The sequence below is a fragment of the Cherax quadricarinatus genome, chromosome 43, assembly GCF_038502225.1.
Source record: "Cherax quadricarinatus isolate ZL_2023a chromosome 43, ASM3850222v1, whole genome shotgun sequence".
Lineage (NCBI taxonomy): Eukaryota > Metazoa > Arthropoda > Malacostraca > Decapoda > Parastacidae > Cherax > Cherax quadricarinatus.
In genome coordinates, this window is record NC_091334.1 from 25,141,821 (window position 1) to 25,164,310 (window position 22,490).

The following is a 22,490-nucleotide window of genomic DNA, read 5'->3' on the forward strand; positions in this document are numbered from 1 at the left end:
TAGAACTTCACTGAGTCTACCCTAGCTAGAACTTCCCTGAGTCTACCCTAGCTAGAACTTCCCTGAGTCTTCTCTAGCTAGAACTTCCCTGAGTCTACCCTAGCTAGAACTTCCCTGAGTCTACCCTAGTTAGAACTTCCCTGAGTCTACCCTAGCTAGAACTTCCCTGAGTCTACCCTAGCTAGAACTTCACTGAGTCTACCGTAGCTGGAACTTCCCTGAGTCTACCCTAGCTAAAACTTCCCTGAGTCTACCGTAGCTAGAACTTCACTGAGTCTACCCTAGCTATAACTTCCCTGAGTCTACCCTAGCTACAACTTCCCTGAGTCTTCCCTAGCTAGAACTTCACTGAGTCTACCCTAGCTAGAACTTCACTGAGTCTACCCTAGCTACAACTTCCCTGAGTCTTCCCTAGCTAGAACTTCACTGAGTCTACCCTAGCTAGAACTTCACTGAGTCTACCCTTGCTAGAACTTCCCTGAGTCTACCCTAGCTAGAAGTTCCCTGAGTCTACCCTAGCTACAGCTTCCCTGAGTCTATCCTAGCTAGAACTTCCCTGAGTCTACCCTAGCTAGAACTTCCCTGAGTCTACCCTAGCTAGAACTTCCCTGAGTCTACCCTAGCTAGAACTTCCCTGAGTCTACCCTAGCTAGAGCTTCCCTGAGTCTATCCTAGCTAGAGCTTCCCTGAGTCTATCCTAGCTAGAGCTTCCCTGAGTCTATCATAGCTAGAGCTTCCCTGAGTCTATCCTAGCTAGAACTTCCCTGAGTCTACCCTAGCTAGAACTTCCCTGAGTCTACCCTAGCTAGAGCTTCCATGAGTCTATCCTAGCTAGAACTTCCCTGAGTCTACCCTAGCTAGAACTTCCCTGAGTCTACCGTAGCTAGAACTTCACTGAGTCTACCCTAGCTAGAACTTCCCTGAGTCTACCGTAGCTAGAACTTCACTGAGTCTACCCAGGCTAACTTCTACATGAGCTCAGATAACACTGTCTCAGACCACAAGACCTAACATATATCTCACACAGCACTGTCTCAGACCACAAGACCTAACATATACCTCACACAGCACTGTCTCAGACCACAAGACCTAACATATACCTCACACAACACTGTCTCAGACCACAAGACCTAACATATACCTCACACAGCACTGTCTCAGACCACAAGACCTAACATATACCTCACACAGCACTGTCTCAGACCACAAGACCTAACATATACCTCACACAGCACTGTCTCAGACCACAAGACCTAACATATACCTCACACAGCACTGTCTCAGGCCACCGGTTAGGTTAGGTTAGGCCACCGGTGATAGGGGCTTCTTGCAGTTCTTGATGAACACGGAGTTCCCTGAGTCTGGGCATGGGGCAGAGTACATGGGCATGTCATTAATTGCCTCTTCAAAATCTTGTGGAGTTAGTATAATATCCGAGAGTTTTGGGATAACCAAATTTTTGGTTTTGTTCATAAAGAATTCATTTGGATTGTCGACCCTACGAGTGGGTAGTGGCTCGCTGAGCACTGAGTCATATTGGTGCTACAGTATCTCACTCATTTATTAGCTGTCATGTGTGTCCCATCCCACCTGAGCAGCGGCCCAATACTGGATATTGTTTTTACCGTAGATTTGGCATAAGAGAAGAAGTATTTTTATTTAATTTCCTTTATGGCTTATAGTTCGGGCTGTGATTATTGTCTCCTATAATATTCCTTCAGCTTAAGTTCGATATTTGTAATTTTATTGACTAGTGCTTCCCTTCGTATTTCAGATATATTGACGCCACTCAGCAGCTCTGTGACTCTTCACCTTCGTCTGTATAAGGAACGTCTCTCTCTTTCTAGTTTACATCTTCTCTTTCTTTTTCTTAATGGAATGTGTCTTGAGCAGATCTCAAGAACCACAGAGTTCATTTTATCAAGGCAGATGTTCGGATCCATGTTGTTTAGGATATCTTCCCAGCTTGTTTCATTTAGGACATAGTATACTTCTTGTTGTTGAAATTGAATTTCGTGAAGAGACCTTCATGACTGCTCACATTTTGCTGGTCCGGAGCCCTGTGTATACATGTGTGTACCTCTGTTATGTGGGGGTAGGACCAAAAACATATGGGAGGGGGAACACTGAAGGACAGAACAACATAGGCTGGAGAAAGAAAAACAAAGGAAGAGAAAGAAAGGAAAAGAGAAAAGAAGAAAGGATGAGGTTAAGTCATGAGTGTTGTGAAGCTTGGAATATGTGACAATGTTAATAAGCAAGGAAGTCATCTACAGAAACAGGACGAAGATGCTTCAGGAAGGTGACTGTCAGGCTAGAAGGTAGACACTTTGAGCACAGGACCAGTCAGTAGGATGACTGTGATCTCTTGCATGACAAAAAAGGCCATTTCCGGCGTCGGCAAGCCTAACGCTATGTTTGTGCTCCTTAGGTCTGTCAGAAAGAGAGCGGCCAGTTTCTCCAAAGTATTGGAGAGGACAAGAGGAGCGTGAAATAGATGAGACACCAGGAGCATCTAGAACAGGAGGAGAGGTATGAACTAGATTACTGGAAGGAATGTATGAGAGTATAGTTGTACCAACACTCTTATATGGGTGTGAATCATGGGTTGTGAATGTTGCAGCAAGAAGGCTGGAGGCAGTGGAGATGTTGTGTCTGAGGGTCATGTGCAGTGTCACTATAATGTAGAGAATACATAGCTTGGAAATTAGGAGGTGTGGAGTTACTAAAAGTATGATCCAGAGTGCTGAGGAAGGGTTGTTGAGGTGGTTCGGACATTTAGAGAGGATGGTACAAAATAGAATGACTTGGAGAACTTATAAATATGTAGTAGAAGGTAGGAGGGGTGGGGGTTGGCCTAGGAAAGGTTGGAGGAAGGAGGTAAAGCAGGTTTTGTGTGGGAGGGACTTGGACTTCCAGCAAGCATGTGTGAGTGTGTTAGATAGGAGTCGAGATTTTTACGACTTGACGTACTGTTGGAGTGAGAGCAAAGTAACATGATGCGATTCAGGGAAAACAGGTTAACCAGACTTGAGTCCTGGAGGTGGGAAATACAATACTTGCACTCTGAAGGAGGCGTGGAGATGTTGCAGTTTTTTAACTCTAGTGTAGACGCGTCTCTGGCAAGACATTGATGGAGTCAATGATGACAGAAGTATTTAATATTGACTAACACCCAGGTACCTACTTACTGCTAGGTGAACAGTGGTACCAGGTGTAAGGTGACTAACACCCAGGTACCTACTTACTGCTAGGTGAACAGTAGTACCAGGTGTAAGGTGACTAACACCCAGGTACCTACTTACTGCTAGGTGAACAGTAGTACCAGGTGTAAGGTGACTAACACCCAGGTACCTACTTACTGCTAGGTGAACAGTAGTACCAGGTGTAAGGTGACTAACACCCAGGTACCTACTTACTGCTAGGTGAACAGTGGTACCAGGTGTAAGGTGACTAACACCCAGGTACCTACTTACTGCTAGGTGAACAGTGGTACCAGGTGTAAGGTGACTAACACCCAGGTACCTACTTACTGCTAGGTGAATAGTGACAACAGGCGTAAGGTGACTAACACCCAGGTACCTACTTACTGCTAGGTGAATAGTGACAACAGGCGTAAGGTGACTAACACCCAGGTACCTACTTATTGCTAGGTGAACAGTGACAGCAGGTGTCAAGTGACTAACACCCAGGTACCTACTTACTGCTAGGTGAACAGTGACAGCAGGTGTCAAGTGACTAACACCCAGGTACCTACTTACTGCTAGGTGAACAGTGACAGCAGGTGTAAAGTGACTAACACCCAGGTACCTACTTACTGTTAGGTGAACAGTGACAGCAGGTGTAAAGTGACTAACACCCAGGTACCTACTTACTGCTAGGTGAACAGTAGTACCAGGTGTAAGGTGACTAACACCCATGTACCTACTTACTGCTAGGTGAACAGTGGTACCAGGTGTAAGGTGACTAACATCCAGGTACCTACTTACTGCTAGGTGAACAGTGGTACCAGGTGTAAGGTGACTAACACCCAGGTACCTACTTACTGCTAGGTGAACAGTAGTACCAGGTGTAAGGCGACTAACACCCATGTACCAACTTACTGTTAGGTGAACAGTAGTACCAGGTGTAAGGTGACTAACACCCAGGTACCTACTTACTGCTAGGTGAACAGTGACAGCAGGTGTAAAGTAACTAACACCCAGGTACCTACTTACTGCTAGGTGAACAGTGACAGCAGGTGTAAAGTGACTAACACCCAGGTACCTACTTACTGCTAGGTGAACAGTGACAGCAGGTGTAAAGTGACTAACACCCAGGTACCTACTTACTGCTAGGTGAACAGTGACAGCAGGTGTCAAGTAACTAACACCCAGGTACCTACTTACTGCTAGGTGAACAGTGACAACAGGTGTCAAGTGAGTAACACCCAGGTACCTACTTACTGTTAGGTGAACAGTGACAGCAGGTGTAAAGTGAGTAACACCCAGGTACCTACTTATTGCTAGGTGAACAGTGACAGCAGGTGTCAAGTAACTAACACCCAGGTACCTACTTATTGCTAGGTGAACAGTGACAGCAGGTGTCAAGTAACTAACACCCAGGTACCTACTTATTGCTAGGTGAACAGTGACAGCAGGTGTAAAGTAACTAACACCCAGGTACCTACTTACTGCTAGGTGAACAGTGACAGCAGGTGTCAAGTAACTAACACCCAGGTACCTACTTACTGTTAGGTGAACAGTGACAGCAGGTGTCAAGTCACTTGCCCATACATCTCGCCCTCCCCCAGGGTTCAACCCTGGAACTTCCATTGGGTTTAAGACCAATCAGTGATCTCAAGACCGCTAATGACCAATCAAATAAGACCTCAATTCTTCCTGCCATCTTCCCGCTCTCCACCAATCAGGTGTCTCTCTCACTCAGATCCTCCACCAATCACGTGTCTTCCGCTGACGTCACGGAGTGTTGCCGCTTGGTTAACAATAATTTACAAGCGCCCCAGAGCTTCACTGATCTCTATTATTTCGTTGTTTTTTGTTATAAATTATGTTAATTGTGTATGCAAATTAGTCCTGAATGTTATCTGATTTGGCTTAAAGGCAGAAAACGTATGTTTCTTGACGGATGTGTTTGATTACACAAGATTAATAGAACTAAATATTGTGGGTTAGCTGGCAGTGTGTGGCAACTATGGCGACTTTCTCCCGCCAAAATTGTCAGCTGATTAAGGCAGATTTTCCCGGGAATTATTGCCACACACCGCCACTGCTTGCTCTCGCTAATTACCAGCCAGCCCAGTGAATGACTTACTAATTACCATAATTACTTTGAATAACAAATGTCTAATGCAACACAGTGATCTTGCAAGATCGTAATGCAACAGTGATCTTGCAAGATTGTAATGCAACAGTGATCTTGCAAGATAGTAATGCAACAGTGATCTTGCAAGATCGTAATGCAACAGTGATCTTGCAAGATCGTAATGCAACAGTGATCTTGCAAGATCGTAATGCAACAGTGATCTTGCAAGATAGTAATGCAACAGTGATCTTGCAAGATCGTAATGCAACAGTGATCTTGCAAGATTGTAATGCAACAGTGATCTTGCAAGATAGTAATGCAACAGTGATCTTGCAAGATCGTAATGCAACAGTGATCTTGCAAGATCGTAATGCAACAGTGATCTTGCAAGATCGTAATGCAACAGTGATCTTGCAAGATCGTAATGCAACAGTGATCTTGCAAGATCGTAATGCAACAGTGATCTTGCAAGATAGTAATGCAACAGTGATCTTGCAAGATCGTGTTGCAAAAGAGGATCATAATGCGAATACTATTCACTTGTAGAGTGGATGGAATTGAAAGCAACTAACAGCGAGCTGGATCACAGTTCTAGGTGACGTACACTGTAACACTGGATCACAGTTCTAGGTGACGTACACTGTAACACTGGATCACAGTTCTAGGTGACGTACACTGTAACACTGGATCACAGTTCTAGGTGACGTACACTGTAACACTGAACATTTTGACAGGAGACACTCTTGTCATCTACTGGTCAACCAGGTTGTTGTTGCTGGCAGTCTAGAAGCCTGTGCATCCATCACAACCTGGTTGATCAGGTGTACTCTCTTACTGGCTTATATAATGCAATTTATCATTACAGGGTTGAGATGGACAGAGCTGAACATCCAAGTTGACATCTTCCACTCAGCATCCTCCTCTCCTGATCATTGATAACAGTGGCTCAACCCCCCAGTCTGTGGTGTGGGTTAGTACAGAGAACAGTGGCTCAACCCCCCAGTCTGTGGTGTGGGTTAGTACAGAGAACAGTGGTTCAACCCCCAGTCTGTGGTGTGGGTTAGTACAGAGAACAGTGGTTCAACCCTCAGTCTGTGGTGTGGGTTAGTACAGAGAACAGTGGTTCAACCCCCAGTCTGTGGTGTGGGTTAGTACAGAGAACAGTGGTTCAACCCCCAGTCTGTGGTGTGGGTTAGTACAGAGAACAGTGGTTCAACCCCCAGTCTGTGGTGTGGGTTAGTACAGAGAACAGTGGTTCAACCCCCAGTCTGTGGTGTGGGTTAGTACAGAGAACAGTGGTTCAACCCCCAGTCTGTGGTGTGGGTTAGTACAGAGAACAGTGGTTAACCCCCAGTCTGTGGTGTGGGTTAGTACAGAGAACAGTGGTTCAACCCCCAGTCTGTTTTGTGGGTTAGTACAGAGAACAGTGGTTCAACCCCCAGTCTGTGGTGTGGGTCAGTACAGAGAACAGTGGTTCAACCCCCAGTCTGTGGTGTGGGTTAGTGCAGAGAACAGTGGTTCAACCCCCAGTCTGTGGTGTGGGTTAGTACAGAGAACAGTGGTTAACCCCCAGTCTGTGGTGTGGGTTAGTACAGAGAACAGTGGTTCAACCCCAGTCTGTGGTGTGGGTTAGTACAGAGAACAGTGGTTAACCCCCAGTCTGTGGTGTGGGTTAGTACAGAGAACAGTGGTTCAACCCCCAGTGTGTGGTGTGGGTTAGTACAGAGAACAGTGGTTCAACCCCCAGTCTGTGGTGTGGGTTAGTACAGAGAACAGTGGCTCTACCCCCAGTCTGTGGTGTGGGTTAGTACAGAGAACAGTGGTTCAACCCCCAGTCTGTGGTGTGGGTTAGTACAGAGAACAGTGGTTAACCCCCAGTCTGTGGTGTGGGTTAGTACAGAGAACAGTGGCTCTACCCCCAGTCTGTGGTGTGGGTTAGTACAGAGAACAGTGGTTCAACCCCAGTCTGTGGTGTGGGTTAGTACAGAGAACAGTGGTTAACCCCCAGTCTGTGGTGTGGGTTAGTACAGAGAACAGTGGTTCAACCCCAGTCTGTGGTGTGGGTTAGTACAGAGAACAGTGGTTAACCCCCAGTCTGTGGTGTGGGTTAGTACAGAGAACAGTGGTTAACCCCCAGTCTGTGGTGTGGGTTAGTACAGAGAGCAGTGGTTCAACCCCCAGTCTGTGGTGTGGGTTAGTACAGAGAACAGTGGTTCAACCCCCAGTCTGTGGTGTGGGTTAGTACAGAGAGCAGTGGTTCAACCCCCAGTCTGTGGTGTGGGTTAGTACAGAGAACAGTGGTTCAACCCCCAGTCTGTGGTGTGGGTCAGTACAGAGAACAGTGGTTCAACCCCCAGTCTGTGGTGTGGGTCAGTACAGAGAACAGTGGTTCTACCCCCAGTCTGTGGTGTGGGTTAGTACAGAGAACAGTGGTTCAACCCCCAGTCTGTGGTGTGGGTTAGTACAGAGAACAGTGGCTCTACCCCCAGTCTGTGGTGTGGGTTAGTACAGAGAACAGTGGTTCAACCCCCAGTCTGTGGTGTGGGTTAGTACAGAGAGCAGTGGTTCAACCCCCAGTCTGTGGTGTGGGTTAGTACAGAGAACAGTGGTTCTACCCCCAGTCTGTGGTGTGGGTTAGTACAGAGAACAGTGGTTCAACCCCCAGTCTGTGGTGTGGGTTAGTACAGAGAACAGTGGTTCAACCCCCAGTCTGTGGTGTGGGTTAGTACAGAAAACAGTGGTTCAACCCCCAGTCTGTGGTGTGGGTCAGTACAGAGAACAGTGGCTCTACCCCCAGTCTGTGGTGTGGGTCAGTACAGAGAACAGTGGTTCAACCCCCAGTCTGTGGTGTGGGTCAGTACAGAGAACAGTGGCTCTACCCCCAGTGTTCCTAAGCTTCACTCTGGCTGCTGCGGTTAAGTTACGACTTTCCCAAATGAATAATAAACTTTCTTGAAATCCATTGAATGACATGTAGAATATACATGAACGATGTAGTATGGAGAGGAAAGGATAGAGGAAGAGGAGGACTGGTTGAAGATGAGTGGATAATAACAGTGTAAGATGATAATATAAGTCACGATTGATCTCAAATAACACAATAAGAAATTACTTTTCTGAAGATGTTGAATTACCGAACATTGAAGACTTGTAGCCAGACATTGCTCACTACTACTACTACTACTACTACTACTACTACTACTACTACTACAGTAGTTTGTTGAGTGAAAGAACTAAAACTTCCAAAATTACATAGTGTCGATTGAGTTGAAAATGCTTGCCATAGTAACAGTGTTCACGAGGGAGTGAAGGATAGAGAATAAGACTGATGATTATCATGGGATTACAATAATCCCTGGAGAATTAATTGCAGTCTAGTGGTCAGTGCTGTGGTGCTATGTCGTTAAAGAAGGTGTAAACAACGAACGTACGGACGGAGGAAGAACAGAAAGGAAGATAAAGTGAGAGAAGGAAGGTGTAATCCAAGATGGCGGGTGGTGTGTTTACATGTGAGGTGGTGTATCATGGCCGTCATGCAGTCATGGGAGCACAGTCATGTGCTACCCTTACTGCCCTTGTTGACAACTTACTCTGCCCACCCATGCCCATACACCACGCCCACACCACCCATAACTATCCTAAGGTAAGAATATGTTGAGTGTTTTAATTACAACTTGGTTCTTAGTCTACTCACCTATTTGTGGCCCTGCCTCTCTGCTAATTGCTACTAGATCCACTCTCTCCCTGCTCCATGAACTTTATCATACTTATTCTTAAAGCTATGCATGGATTCTGCCACCACTGCATCACCCTCCAGATTGTTCCACTTCCTGATATTTCTATGACTGAAGAAATACTTCCTAACATCCCTGTGACTCATCTGAGTTTTCAACTTCCAGTTGTGACCCCTTGTTGTTGTGTCCCCTTGTTGTTGTGTCCCCTTGTTGTGTCCCCTTGTTGTTGTGTCCCCTTGTTGTTGTGTCCCCTTGTTGTTGTGTCCCCTTGTTGTTGTGTCCCCTTGTTGTTGTGTCCCCTTGTTGTTGTGTCCCCTTGTTGTTGTGTCCCCTTGTTGTTGTGTCCCCTTGTTGTTGTGTCCCCTTGTTGTTGTGTCCCCTTGTTGTTGTGTCCCCTTGTTGTTGTGTCCCCTTGTTGTTGTGTCCCCTTGTTGTTGTGTCCCCTTGTTGTTGTGTCCCCTTGTTGTTGTGTCCCCTTGTTGTTGTGTCCCCTTGTTGTTGTGTCCCCTTGTTGTTGTGTCCCCTTGTTGTTGTGTCCCCTTGTTGTTGTGTCCCCTTGTTGTTGTGTCCCCTTGTTGTTGTGTCCCCTTGTTGTTGTGTCCCCTTGTTGTTGTGTCCCCTTGTTGTTGTGACCCCTTGTTGTTGTGTCCCCTTGTTGCTGTGTCCCCTTGTTGTTGTGTCCCCTCGTTGTTGTGTCCCCTTGTTGTTGTGTCCCCTTGTTGTTGTGTCCCCTTGTTGTTGTGTCCCCTTGTTGTTGTGACCCCTTGTTGTTGTGTCCTCTTGTTGCTGTGTCCCCTTGTTGCTGTGTCCCCTTGTTGTTGTGTCCCCTTGTTGTTGTGTCCCCTTGTTGTTGTGTCCCCTTGTTGTTGTGTCCCCTTGTTGTTGTGTCCCCTTGTTGCTGTGTCCCCTTGTTGTTGTGACCCCTTGTTGTTGTGTCCCCTTGTTGCTGTGTCCCCTTGTTGTTGTGTCCCCTCGTTGTTGTGTCCCCTTGTTGTTGTGTCCCCTTGTTGTTGTGTCCCCTTGTTGTTGTGTCCCCTTGTTGTTGTGACCCCTTGTTGTTGTGTCCCCTTGTTGCTGTGTCCCCTTGTTGCTGTGTCCCCTTGTTGTTGTGTCCCCTTGTTGTTGTGTCCCCTTGTTGTTGTGTCCCCTTGTTGCTGTGTCCCCTTGTTGTTGTGTTCCCTTGTTGTTGTGTCCCCTTGTTGTTGTGTCCCCTTGTTGTTGTGTCCCCTTGTTGTTGTGTCCCCTTGTTGTTGTGTCCCCTTGTTGTTGTGACCCCTTGTTGTTGTGTCCCCTTGTTGCTGTGTCCCCTTGTTGTTGTGTCCCCTTGTTGTTGTGTCCCCTTGTTGTTGTGTCCCCTTGTTGCTGTGTCCCCTTGTTGTTGTGTCCCCTTGTTGTTGTGTCCCCTTGTTGCTGTGTCCCCTTGTTGTTGTGTCCCCTTGTTGTTGTGTCCCCTTGTTGTTGTGTCCCCTTGTTGTTGTGTCCCCTTGTTGCTGTGTCCCCTTATTGTTGTGTCCCCTTGTTGTTGTGTCCCCTTGTTGTTGTGTCCCCTTGTTGTTGTGTCCCCTTGTTGTTGTGTCCCCTTGTTGTTGTGTCCCCTTGTTGTTGTGTCCCCTTGTTGTTGTGTCCCCTTGTTGTTGTGACCCCTTGTTGTTATGTCCCCTTGTTGTTGTGTCCCCTTGTTGTTGTGTCCCCTTGTTGTTGTGTCCCCTTGTTGTGTCCCCTTGTTGTTGTGTCCCCTTGTTGCTGTGTCCCCTTGTTGTTGTGACCCCTTGTTGTTGTGTCCCCTTGTTGTTGTGTCCCCTTGTTGTTGTGTCCCCTTGTTGCTGTGTCCCATTGTTGTTGTGACCCCTTGTTGTTGTGTCCCCTTGTTGTTGTGTCCCCTTGTTGTTGTGTCCCCTTGTTGCTGTGTCCCCTTGTTGTTGTGACCCCTTGTTGTTGTGTCCCCTTGTTGCTGTGTCCCCTTGTTGTTGTCTCCCCTTGTTGTTGTGTCCCCTTGTTGCTGTGTCCCCTTGTTGTTGTGTCCCCTTGTTGTTGTGTCCCCTTGTTGTTGTGTCCCCTTGTTGTTGTGTCCCCTTGTTGTTGTGTCCCCTTGTTGCTGTGTCCCCTTGTTGTTGCGTCCCCTTGTTGTTGTGTCCCCTTGTTGTTGTGTCCCCTTGTTGTTGTGTCCCCTTGTTGCTGTGTCCCCTTGTTGTTGTGTCCCCTTGTTGTTGTGTCCCCTTGTTGCTGTGTCCCCTTGTTGCTGTGTCCCCTTGTTGTTGTGTCCCCTTGTTGTTGTGTCCCCTTGTTGTTGTGTCCCCTTGTTGTTGTGTCCCCTTGTTGCTTTGTCCCCTTGTTGTTGTGTCCCCTTGTTGCTGTGTCCCCTTGTTGTTGTGACCCCTTGTTGTTGTGTCCCCTTGTTGTTGTGACCCCTTGTTGTTGTGTCCCCTTGTTGCTGTGTCCCCTTGTTGTTGTGACCCCTTGTTGCTGTGTCCCCTTGTTGTTGTGTCCCCTTGTTGTTGTGTCCCCTTGTTGCTGTGTCCCCTTGTTGTTGTGACCCCTTGTTGTTGTGTCCCCTTGTTGTTGTGTCCCCTTGTTGTTGTGTCCCCTTGTTGCTGTGTCCCCTTGTTGTTGTGTCCCCTTGTTGTTGTGTCCCGTTGTTGTTGTGTCCCCTTGTTGCTGTGTCCACTTGTTATTGTGTCCCCTTGTTGTTGTGTCCCCTTGTTGCTGTGTCCCCTTGTTGTTGTGTCCCCTTGTTGCTGTGTCCCATTGTTGTTGTGTCCCCTTGTTGCTCTGTCCCCTTGTTGCCGTGTCCATTTGTTGCTGTGTCCCCTTGTTGCCGTGTCCCCTCGTTGCCTTGTCCCCTTGTTGTTGTGTCCCCTTGTTGCTGTGTCCCCTTGTTGCCGTGTCCCCTTGTTGCCGTGTCCCCTTGTTGTCGTGTCCCCTTGTTGCCGTGTCCCCTTGTTGCCGTGTCCCCTTGTTGCCGTGTCCCCTTGTTGCCGTGTCCCCTTGTTGCTGTGTCCCCTTGTTGCCGTGTCCCCTTGTTGCCGTGTCCCCTTGTTGCCGTGTCCCCTTGTTGCTGTGTCCCCTTGTTGCCGTGTCCCCTTGTTGCCGTGTCCCCTTGTTGCCGTGTCCCCTTGTTGCTGTGTCCCCTTGTTGCCGTGTCCCCTTGTTGCCGTGTCCCCTTGTTGCCGTGTCCCCTTGTTGCCGTGTCCCCTTGTTGCCGTGTCCCCTTGTTGCCGTGTCCCCTTGTTGCCGTGTCCCCTTGTTGCCGTGTCCCCTTGTTGCCGTGTCCCCTTGTTGCCGTGTCCCCTTGTTGCCGTGTCCCCTTGTTGCCGTGTCCCCTTGTTGCCGTGTCCCCTTGTTGCCGTGTCCCCTTGTTGCCGTGTCCCCTTGTTGCCGTGTCCCCTTGTTGCCGTGTCCCCTTGTTGCCGTGTCCCCTTGTTGTTGTGTCCCCTTGTTTTTGTGTCCCCTTGTTGTTGTGTCCCCTTGTTGCTGTGTCCCCTTGTTGTTGTGACCCCTTGTTGCTGTGTCCCCTTGTTGTTGTGTCCCCTTGTTGTTGTGTCCCCTTGTTGCTGTGTCCCCTTGTTGTTGTGACCACTTGTTGTTGTGTCCCCTTGTTGTTGTGTCCCCTTGTTGTTGTGTCCCCTTGTTGTTGTGTCCCCTTGTTGTTGTGTCCCCTTGTTGTTGTGTCCAGTTGTTGTTGCGTCCCCTTGTTGTTGTGTCCCCTTGTTGTTGTGTCCCCTTGTTGTTGTGTCCCCTTGTTGTTGTGTCCCCTTGTTGTTGTGTCCCCTTGTTGTTATGTCCCATTGTTGTTGTGTCCCCTTGTTGTTGTGTCCCCTTGTTGTGTCCCCTTGTTGTTGTGTCCCCTTGTTGTTGTGTCCCTTGTTGCTGTGTCCCCTTGTTGTGTCCCCTTGTTGTTGTGTCTCCTTGTTGTTGTGTCCACTTGTTGTTGTGTCCCCTTGTTGTTGTGTCCCGTTGTTGCTGTGTCCCCATGTTGTTGTGTCCCCTTGTTGTTGTGTCCCCTTGTTGTGTCCCCTTGTTGTGTCCCCTTGTTGTTGTGTCCCCTTGTTGTTGTGTCCCCTTGTTGTTGTGTCCCCTTGTTGTTCTGTCCGTTTGTTGTTGTGTCCCCTTCTTGCTGTGTCCCCTTGTTGTTGTGTCTCCTTGTTGTTGTGTCCCCTTGTTGTTGTGTCCCCTTGTTGTTGTGTCCCCTTGTTGTTGTTTCCCCTTGTTGTTGCGTCCCCTTGTTGTTGTGTTCCCTTGTTGTTGTGTCCCCTTGTTGCTGTGTCCCCTTGTTATGTCCCCTTGTTGTTGTGTCCCCTTGTTGTTGTGTCCCCTTGTTGCTGTGTCCCCTTGTTGTTGTGTCCCCTTGTTGTTGTGTTCCCTTGTTGTTGTGTCCCCTTGTTGCTGTGTCCCCTTGTTGTTGTGACCCCTTGTTGTTGTGTCCCCTTGTTGTTGTGTCCCCTTGTTGTTGTGACCCCTTGTTGCTGTGTCCCCTTGTTGTTGTGACCCCTTGTTGTTGTGTCCCCTTGTTGTTGTGTCCCCTTGTTGTTGTGTCCCCTTGTTGCTGTGTCCCCTTGTTGCTGTGTCCCCTTGTTGTTGTGTCCCCTTGTTGTTGTGTCCCCTTGTTGTTGTGTCCCCTTGTTGCTGTGTTCCCTTGTTGTTGTGTCCCCTTGTTGCTGTGTCCCCTTGTTGTTGTGACCCCTTGTTGTTGTGTCCCCTTGTTGTTGTGTCCCCTTGTTGTTGTGTCCCCTTGTTGCTGTGTCCCCTTGTTGTTGTGACCCCTTGTTGCTGTGTCCCCTTGTTGTTGTGTCCCCTTGTTGTTGTGTCCCCTTGTTGCTGTGTCCCCTTGTTGTTGTGACCACTTGTTGTTGTGTCCCCTTGTTGTTGTGTCCCCTTGTTGTTGTGTCCCCTTGTTGTTGTGTCCCCTTGTTGTTGTGTCCCCTTGTTGTTGTGTCCCCTTGTTGTTGCGTCCCCTTGTTGTTGTGTCCCCTTGTTGTTGTGTCCCCTTGTTGTTGTGTCCCCTTGTTGTTGTGTCCCCTTGTTGTTGTGTCCCCTTGTTGTTGTGTCCCCTTGTTGTTGTGTCCCCTTGTTGTTATGTCCCCTTGTTGTTGTGTCCCCTTGTTGTTGTGTCCCCTTGTTGTGTCCCCTTGTTGTTGTGTCCCCTTGTTGTTGTGTCCCTTGTTGCTGTGTCCCCTTGTTGTGTCCCCTTGTTGTTGTGTCCACTTGTTGTTGTGTCCCCTTGTTGTTGTGTCCCCTTGTTGTTGTGTCCACTTGTTGTTGTGTCCCCTTGTTGTTGTGTCCCGTTGTTGCTGTGTCCCCATGTTGTTGTGTCCCCTTGTTGTTGTGTCCCCTTGTTGTGTCCCCTTGTTGTGTCCCCTTGTTGTTGTGTCCCCTTGTTGTTGTGTCCCCTTGTTGTGTCCCCTTGTTGTTGTGTCCCCTTGTTGTTCTGTCCGTTTGTTGTTGTGTCCCCTTCTTGCTGTGTCCCCTTGTTGTTGTGTCTCCTTGTTGTTGTGTCCCCTTGTTGTTGTGTCCCCTTGTTGTTGTGTCCCCTTGTTGTTGTTTCCCCTTGTTGTTGCGTCCCCTTGTTGTTGTGTTCCCTTGTTGTTGTGTCCCCTTGTTGCTGTGTCCCCTTGTTATGTCCCCTTGTTGTTGTGTCCCCTTGTTGTTGTGTCCCCTTGTTGCTGTGTCCCCTTGTTGTTGTGTCCCCTTGTTGTTGTGTTCCCTTGTTGTTTTGTCCCCTTGTTGTTGTGTCCCCTTGTTGTTGTGTCCCCTTGTTGCTGTGTCCCCTTGTTGCTGTGTCCCCTTGTTGTTGTGTCCCCTTGTTATTTTGTCCCCTTGTTGTTGTGTCCCTTGTTGTTGTGTCCCCTTGTTGTTGTGTCCCCTTGTTGTTGTGATCCCTTGTTGTTGTGTCCCCTTGTTGTTGTGTCCCCTTGTTGTTGTGTCCCCTTGTTGTGTCCCCTTGTTGTTGTGTCCCCTTGTTGTTGTGTCCCTTTGTTGTTGTGTCCCCTTGTTGTTGTGTCCCCTTGTTACTGTGTCCCCTTCTTGCTGTGTCCCCTTGTTGTTGTGTCCCCTTGTTGTTGTGTCCCCTTGTTGTTGTGTCCCCTTGTTGTTGTGTCCCCTTGTTGCTGTGTCCCCTTGTTGCTGTGTCCCATTGTTGTTGTGTCCCCTTGTTGTTGTGTCCCCTTGTTGTTGTGTCCCTTTGTTGCTGTGTCCTTGTTGTTGTGTCCCCTTGTTGTTGTGTCCCCTTGTTTCTGTGTCCCCTTGTTGTTGTGTCCCCTTGTTGTTGTGTCCCCTTGTTGTTGTGTCCCCTTGTTGTTGTGTTCCCTTGTTGTTGTGTCCCCTTTTTGTTGTGTTCCCTTGTTGTTGTGTTCCCTTGTTGTTGTGTCCCCTTGTTGTTGTGTCCCCTTGTTGTTGTGTCCCCTTGTTGTTGTGTCCCCTTTTTGTTGTGTCCCCTTTTTGTTGCGTTCCCTTGTTGTTGTGTTCCCTTGTTGTTGTGACCACTTGTTGTTGTGTCCACTTGTTGTTGTGTCCCCTTGTTGTTGTGTCCCCTTTTTGTTGTGTTCCCTTGTTGTTGTGTTCCCTTGTTGTTGTGTCCCCTTGTTGTTGTGTCCACTTGTTGTTGTGTCCCCTTGTTGTTGTGTCCCCTTTTTGTTGCGTTCCCTTGTTGTTGTGACCACTTGTTGTTGTGTCCCCTTGTTGTTGCGTTCCCTTGTTGTTGTGTTCCCTTGTTGTTGTGACCACTTGTTGTTGTGTCCCCTTGTTGTTGTGTCCCCTTTTTGTTGCGTTCCCTTGTTGTTGTGTTCCCTTGTTGTTGTGACCACTTGTTGTTGTGTCCCCTTGTTGTTGTGTCCCCTTGTTGTTGTGTCCCCTTTTTGTTGCGTTCCCTTGTTGTTGTGTTCCCTTGTTGTTGTGACCACTTGTTGTTGTGTCCCCTTGTTGTTGCGTTCCCTTGTTGTTGTGTTCCCTTGTTGTTGTGACCACTTGTTGTTGTGTCCCCTTGTTGTTGCGTTCCCTTGTTGTTGTGTTCCCTTGTTGTTGTGACCACTTGTTGTTGTGTCCCCTTGTTGTTGTGTCCCCTTTTTGTTGCGTTCCCTTGTTGTTGTGTTCCCTTGTTGTTGTGACCACTTGTTGTTGTGTCCCCTTGTTGTTGTGTCCCCTTTTTGTTGTGTTCCCTTGTTGTTGTGACCACTTGTTGTTGTGTCCCCTTGTTGTTGTGTCCCCTTGTTGTTGTGTCCCGTTGTTGTTGTGTCCCCTTGTTGCTGTGTCCACTTGTTATTGTGTCCCCTTGTTGTTGTGTCCCCTTGTTGCTGTGTCCCCTTGTTGTTGTGTCCCCTTGTTGCTGTGTCCCATTGTTGTTGTGTCCCCTTGTTGCTCTGTCCCCTTGTTGCCGTGTCCATTTGTTGCTGTGTCCCCTTGTTGCCGTGTCCCCTCGTTGCCTTGTCCCCTTGTTGTTGTGTCCCCTTGTTGCTGTGTCCCCTTGTTGCCGTGTCCCCTTGTTGCCGTGTCCCCTTGTTGTCGTGTCCCCTTGTTGCCGTGTCCCCTTGTTGCCGTGTCCCCTTGTTGCCGTGTCCCCTTGTTGCCGTGTCCCCTTGTTGCTGTGTCCCCTTGTTGCCGTGTCCCCTTGTTGCCGTGTCCCCTTGTTGCCGTGTCCCCTTTTTGCTGTGTCCCCTTGTTGCCGTGTCCCCTTGTTGCCGTGTCCCCTTGTTGCCGTGTCCCCTTGTTGCTGTGTCCCCTTGTTGCCGTGTCCCCTTGTTGCCGTGTCCCCTTGTTGCCGTGTCCCCTTGTTGCCGTGTCCCCTTGTTGCCGTGTCCCCTTGTTGCCGTGTCCCCTTGTTGCCGTGTCCCCTTGTTGCCGTGTCCCCTTGTTGCCGTGTCCACTTGTTGCCGTGTCCCCTTGTTGCCGTGTCCCCTTGTTGCCGTGTCCCCTTGTTGCCGTGTCCCCTTGTTGCCGTGTCCCCTTGTTGCCGTGTCCCCTTGTTGCCGTGTCCTACCTCTGAAACATTCTGTCCCTGTTCACCTTCTCACTGCCTCTCAGTATTTTATATGCTGTTATCATGTCTCCCATGCACCTCGTTTTCTCCAGTGTCATTAGGTTAAGTTTCTTACCTTCTCCACATAAACATACCGCTCAGCTCCTGGGCTAGTCTTGTTGCAAACTTTTCTTCTTTCTCCAGTTTCGTGATATGTTTGACCAGGTGTGGGCTAAATACTGGTGCTGTATACTCCAATATAGGCCTAACGTACATGGTGTATAATGTCTGACGTACATGGTGTACATTGTCTGACATACATGGTGTACAGTGTCTGACATACATGGTGTACAGTGTCTGACGTACATGGTGTACAGTGTCTGACATACATGGTGTACAGTGTCTGACATACATGGTGTACAGTGTCTGACATACGTGGTGTACAGTGTCTGACATACGTGGTGTACAGCGTCTGACATACGTGGTGTACGGTGTCTGACATACGTGGTGTACAGCGTCTGACATACGTGGTGTACAGTGTCTGACGTACGTGGTGTACAGTGTCATGAATGGCTCCTTAGGTTTGCCAAGCGTCCATAATGCTGCAGCAATTTGATTGTTGTGCTCCTCGGGATATGCTCGGTATAATGTCTTGTAAGACTGTAGTGTGTCTTGTAAGACTAGTATGTCTTGTAAGACTGTCATGAAGCTTGGGGAAGGGCAAAGAAGACCACAGACAGAGTTCAGGCTAGGGGATTAAAGGCTGCCAACCTAACTTAAGGAAAAGGATCTCGGGGTGAGATATTCTCACCCCGAGATCCTTTTCCTTAAGTTAGGTTGGCAGCCTTTAATCCCCTAGCCTGAACTCTGTCTGTGGTCTTCTTTGCCCTTCCCCAAGCTTCATGACTTTGCACTTACTGGGGTTAAACTCCAGGAGCCATTTGTTTGACCAGGCTTGCAACCTGTCCAGATTCCCTTGTAGCCTTACCTGGTCCTCATCCGCTTGTATTTCCTTCTTAGTTTCACATGATCAGGTAACAGGGACATCTCAATCTGTTCCTTCAATCATATTATTCTTATACATTTACCCTTGTGGAACCCCACTCGTCACAGGCGCCCACTCTGACACCTCATCACGTACCAACACTCGTTATTTCTTTCTTGTCAGGTATTCCCTGATCCACTACAGTGCTTTCCCTACTATTTCTGCTGCTCCCTTACTTGTTGAACCAGTCTCTTGTGTGGTACTGTGTCGACAGCCTTCTTACAGTCCACAGAAATGCAGTCTGCCCACTCCTCTCTCTCTCCTGTTAAACTTCTGTTACCTTGTTGTAGAACTCAAATATGTTTGTGACACAGGATTTCTCATCCCTGAATCCATGCTGATTGTCATCATTATGCCCAATCTTTTCTAGTTGCTCCATAACTCTCCTCCTGATAATCTTCTCCATGATTTTGCCTACTATACATGTCAGTGACACTGGTCTGTAGTTTAATGCTGTCTATCTGTCTTCTTTCTTAAAAACTGGAACAATATTTGCTGTCTTCCACACCTCGGACAGTTGCCCAAGCTGCTGTTAATGGCACACACTGCCTCTGCTTCCTCTCTCAAGACCCAAGGAGAGATGTTATCTGGGACCATTACATTTGTGGTATGTAGTTCACCTAGTAGTTTCTTCACCTCCTCCTTGGTTATATGCAGTGCATCCAGCACTTGCTGGTGCACCCTACCACCTAAGTTTGCTGGAAGCATTTCTGTCTTTACTGTGAATACTTCTCTAAATCTTGTGTTAAGCTCTTCAAATACTTTCTGGTCAGTTTTGTGAGCTCCTGTCCTTCCTCCTTCAGCCTGATCACCTGGCCCTTGACTGTTGTTTTCCTCCTGATGTGACTGTGCAAAAACTTTGGGTCAGATTTGGCTTTTGATGCTGTCATTCTAATATTGCCACTGAATCTCTCCTTATCCATGCGTATTTGTTTCTGGTTCTTCAGCTCAATTACTTGTTTTCTTGAGTCCTTTGCCTTCTATACTTTTTCCATGCTCTAGCACACTTGACTTTAACCTCTTTACACCTCCAGGTAAACATAGACTCACTCTGGTCTTTCCATTTTTCTGTTACCCCTTGATACAAACTTCTCTGCCTCCCCTGTGCTTTGTGGTCACTTGTTCCATCATTGTATTTACTGTCTTTTCCTCCAGTTGTTTTGCCCACTGCACCTCATGCAGGAATTGCCTTATACCTGTGTAGTCCGTTTTTTGAAGATTAGCTTTCTGTCTTCCTCGTGTCCCTTCACCCTCCACTGTTAACTCTACAAGGTATTCAAAACTCAGGACATTATAATCACTAGCACCAAGGTTACTTTCGTGTGTAATATTCCCTGTGTCTAAACTGTTTAAGGTGAATACAAGGTCCAACCTTGCTGGTACATCTTCTCTTTCTCTGGTTGTATCACTGGTACATAATGTTTTCCAATATGTTCTCTGGCATCTTAACCTTCCATGTTTCTGGGCCCTCATGTGGCTCTAGGTTTTCCCAGTCACTCTCTTTGTGGTTGAAATTTCCCTTGATGAGTAACTTTACCCTACCCATGTGGGCCCTTCTGGCCACCTCAGCTAGTGCATTCATCATTGCTCTGTTGCTCTCATCAGTCTTGGTCTCTTGCTGCTCAGTGACAGATTGTTCATCACTTCTATCATCACCTTTGGACTGTGAAGTCATTTGCTTTCCCTGTGTCCATTCCACCCATCTCCTCAAAACTAAACTGATTTTTGATAAACAATGCATTTCCTCCTCCCCCTGTGTTTCCTCTGTCTTTCCTCAGGACCTGATATCCAGTTGGAACAATTGCTTCTGTTATCATTCCCATGAGCTTTGTTTCTGTGAGTGCTATGAAGTCCATGGATGCCTCAGTGATTTGCTCTTGCCACTCCTCACTCTTATTTTTTTATCCATACATGTTGGTGTACCATACCTTCAGCTTCATTCCCAGTACTGTATTTTGAGTGGAGGGAACTGTTGGTGCTGGCTGAGGGTGGAAGGCAGGGCAAGATATTATGGAAGGTTGCTGTGATGGTGATGTTAGTGCTGGGGAAAGGGCGAGTGTTGTTTGCTTCTGGTTAATGTGTTTGGTTGGTAGGAGTTGAGAAGGGGGGTTCTGTGAGCATTCGTGTTTGATGTTCCCCTTGAGGCTGGGCTTTTTGTTTATTGTTGCCTGTCCTGTCTCTCTTTCCTTCCACTGGTATCTTCTTACTCTCACTCTCAGTTGTTCCTTTTCTTTTCATGTTCTGCTGCAGTCGAGGTACACTTGCTGATATTCTTGGGAGTCCTTTAACAGTAGTTCTTGTTGTAGTATCCTGTTCTGTAACACTTCTGTCTTGAATGTTAATTTAAATAGGCGATTTTTCCCTCAGTGAAAATTTGTTAGTCAGGATATGTCCTTCTCTCCTGTTATTTCCTGTTATTATAATGATGCTCTTAATCTCTTTTTTCTCCCAATGTCTTCTTTCATCATAGGTTGTCCCTTCAGCCTCCTGAAGTCCATGAATAATTATTGACCTCTCCCTCTCTTCTTCTCATTTCTTTTCTCTCTGTATCCTGGATCTGTTTTAAGCATCACCTTTATTGTCTCCGTTATCATGTCCCAGACACCCCGGTGGCTGGGACATGATAACAGGACTTCCTAGCTTCTTTCCCTCCTTCACTCCTTTTGCTGTCTGCTGATGTTCCTATTTCCAGCACTTTGCTTCTTTTGGTCCTTGTTTATATATCCTGCTTCAGCATTTTCCAGTTCTTCTGTCAGCCTCTGAATCTTTGCCTCAGCAACTACAGCTTGTGTCTCTCAGTTCTTGCTCTTTACAGATATCTCCTCTACCATTGTATTGCAAAGGTTGTTTAGCCTTTTTTCCCACTCATGTTCCATTTTGCTCTTAATTCCTTTCTGCCTATTCTTCCTTTTCAAACCTTCCATCCTTGGTTTTATCTTGTTAGGATTCTCTAGCTTCTGCAGTCTGTAAACTTTGTGTGTGTGCACAAGATGACCCTTACTGACTACAGCTGACCCCAGCAGACCCCAGTTAACCCTCAGTTGACCCCAGGTGTGCATCTTATCATCAGGAGAAGTGTGAACGACGTCAGCTGGTGTGTGACTGGCAGTACCTGACACTGTCAGCCGTCAGGAGGGACGAGGGGTTCGAGTCTGACACTGACTCTTCCGGCAGTGTCTATGATGAACCACTATGTGTCAGCCAGGATGTTAAGGTGAGTGTCAGCCAGGATGTTAAGGTGAGTGTCAGCCAGGATGTTAAGGTGAGAGATACACATCTCTCAGTGTATATACACTGAGATACACATAAAGGCTAGGATCATTGGAGTTTGGACAGGAGTTAGGGATGTCCCATAGCGCAATTGGTAGCGCACTCAGCTAACACTGAGATCCAGGGATCGATCCCTGGAACTGCTGGAAAACTATAGGGATGTGTTTCCATAAGACTCCTGCTGTCCCTGTCCCTGTTCACCCATCAGTATAAAATGGACTGGTGTGGGTCGCATCCTGGGACAAAACTGACCTAATTTGCGGGAAATGCTCAGCATAACAAGGGAAACCATACCCCGGCCGGGATTGAACCCGCGGTCAGAGAGTCTCAAAACTCCAGCCCGTCACGTTAGCCACTAGACCAGCTAGCCACAATAAGATTCGTCCAACTAGGTATATTTCTACACTATAGGAAGGTTAGCACAGGCACCACTGTGACCACAAATGCAAGTTTTTACAGACGAATCTCCAGCTAGCGTGGCCGTGACGAACTCTAGCTCAAGTCCCTTCACTGCCGTCAACATGACGGCATGTATTTGTGGTCACAGTGGTGCCTGTGCTAACCTTCCTATGGTGTAGAAATATACCTAGTTGGACGAATCTTATTGTGGCTAGCTGGTCTAGTGGCTAACGCGACGGGCTGGAGTTTTGAGACTCTCTGACCGAGGGTTCAATCCCGGCCGGGGTGTGGTTTGTTTGCAATCGTGTCATTACGATTTCGTGAGTCATAACAAGGGACTTTCTATATAGTAGTATGTCACTGATGTCAGGCTATGATCTGTATACCTTGTACATGTACTTGTAGAAATATATTATTATTATTAGTAGTAGTATTATTATATTGATATATTCTGGTTCTCAGTCTTGGCATATCTCCCACAGGTGATTGACGACCACGTACTACGACTGGACGACCTGCTGAATGCCTCAGGGGAGAGTTATACTTCTCCCAGGGGACAGCTTCCAGCACAGGTTCCCCCAGTGGAACTACCACTGGATGAGAACTGTTCCTCAGCGACCAGCAGTGGTATTGAGAGTGAGGATGACTCTCCTAGGTCCAGCTCTAACCTCCAGGTAGTGTGTGTAGGGTCGCCCTCTAACCTCAAGTCTGACCCTCCAGAGTAGGTCTGGCGGGTTCAGTGTTGTTATGATATTGGTCTTTGTGTTAGAGAGAATGTATATTAACTTCT

At 47.7% G+C, this 22,490-nt stretch overlaps 1 protein-coding gene across 7 annotated transcripts in view; it reads left to right on the forward strand.

Annotated features, from left to right (window-relative positions):
• The window catches only part of LOC128694211 (uncharacterized), a 70,672-nt gene that overhangs the window by 44,463 nt on the left and 3,719 nt on the right, over positions 1-22,490 (forward strand). For 2 of the 7 annotated variants that reach the window (XM_053784209.2, XM_053784213.2), the window contains exons 2-5: positions 6,170-6,319; positions 8,427-8,947; positions 21,102-21,245; positions 22,183-22,374. In XM_053784209.2, coding sequence (XP_053640184.2) covers positions 8,792-8,947; positions 21,102-21,245; positions 22,183-22,374 — 492 coding nt within the window. In that variant the 5' untranslated portion in view covers positions 6,170-6,319; positions 8,427-8,791. Of the gene's footprint in view, positions 1-2,431; positions 2,533-6,169; positions 6,320-8,281; positions 8,948-21,101; positions 21,246-22,182; positions 22,375-22,490 lie in introns of those variants that run through there. The other 5 variants (XM_053784208.2, XM_053784210.2, XM_053784215.2 and 2 more) reach the window with 4 other exon arrangements.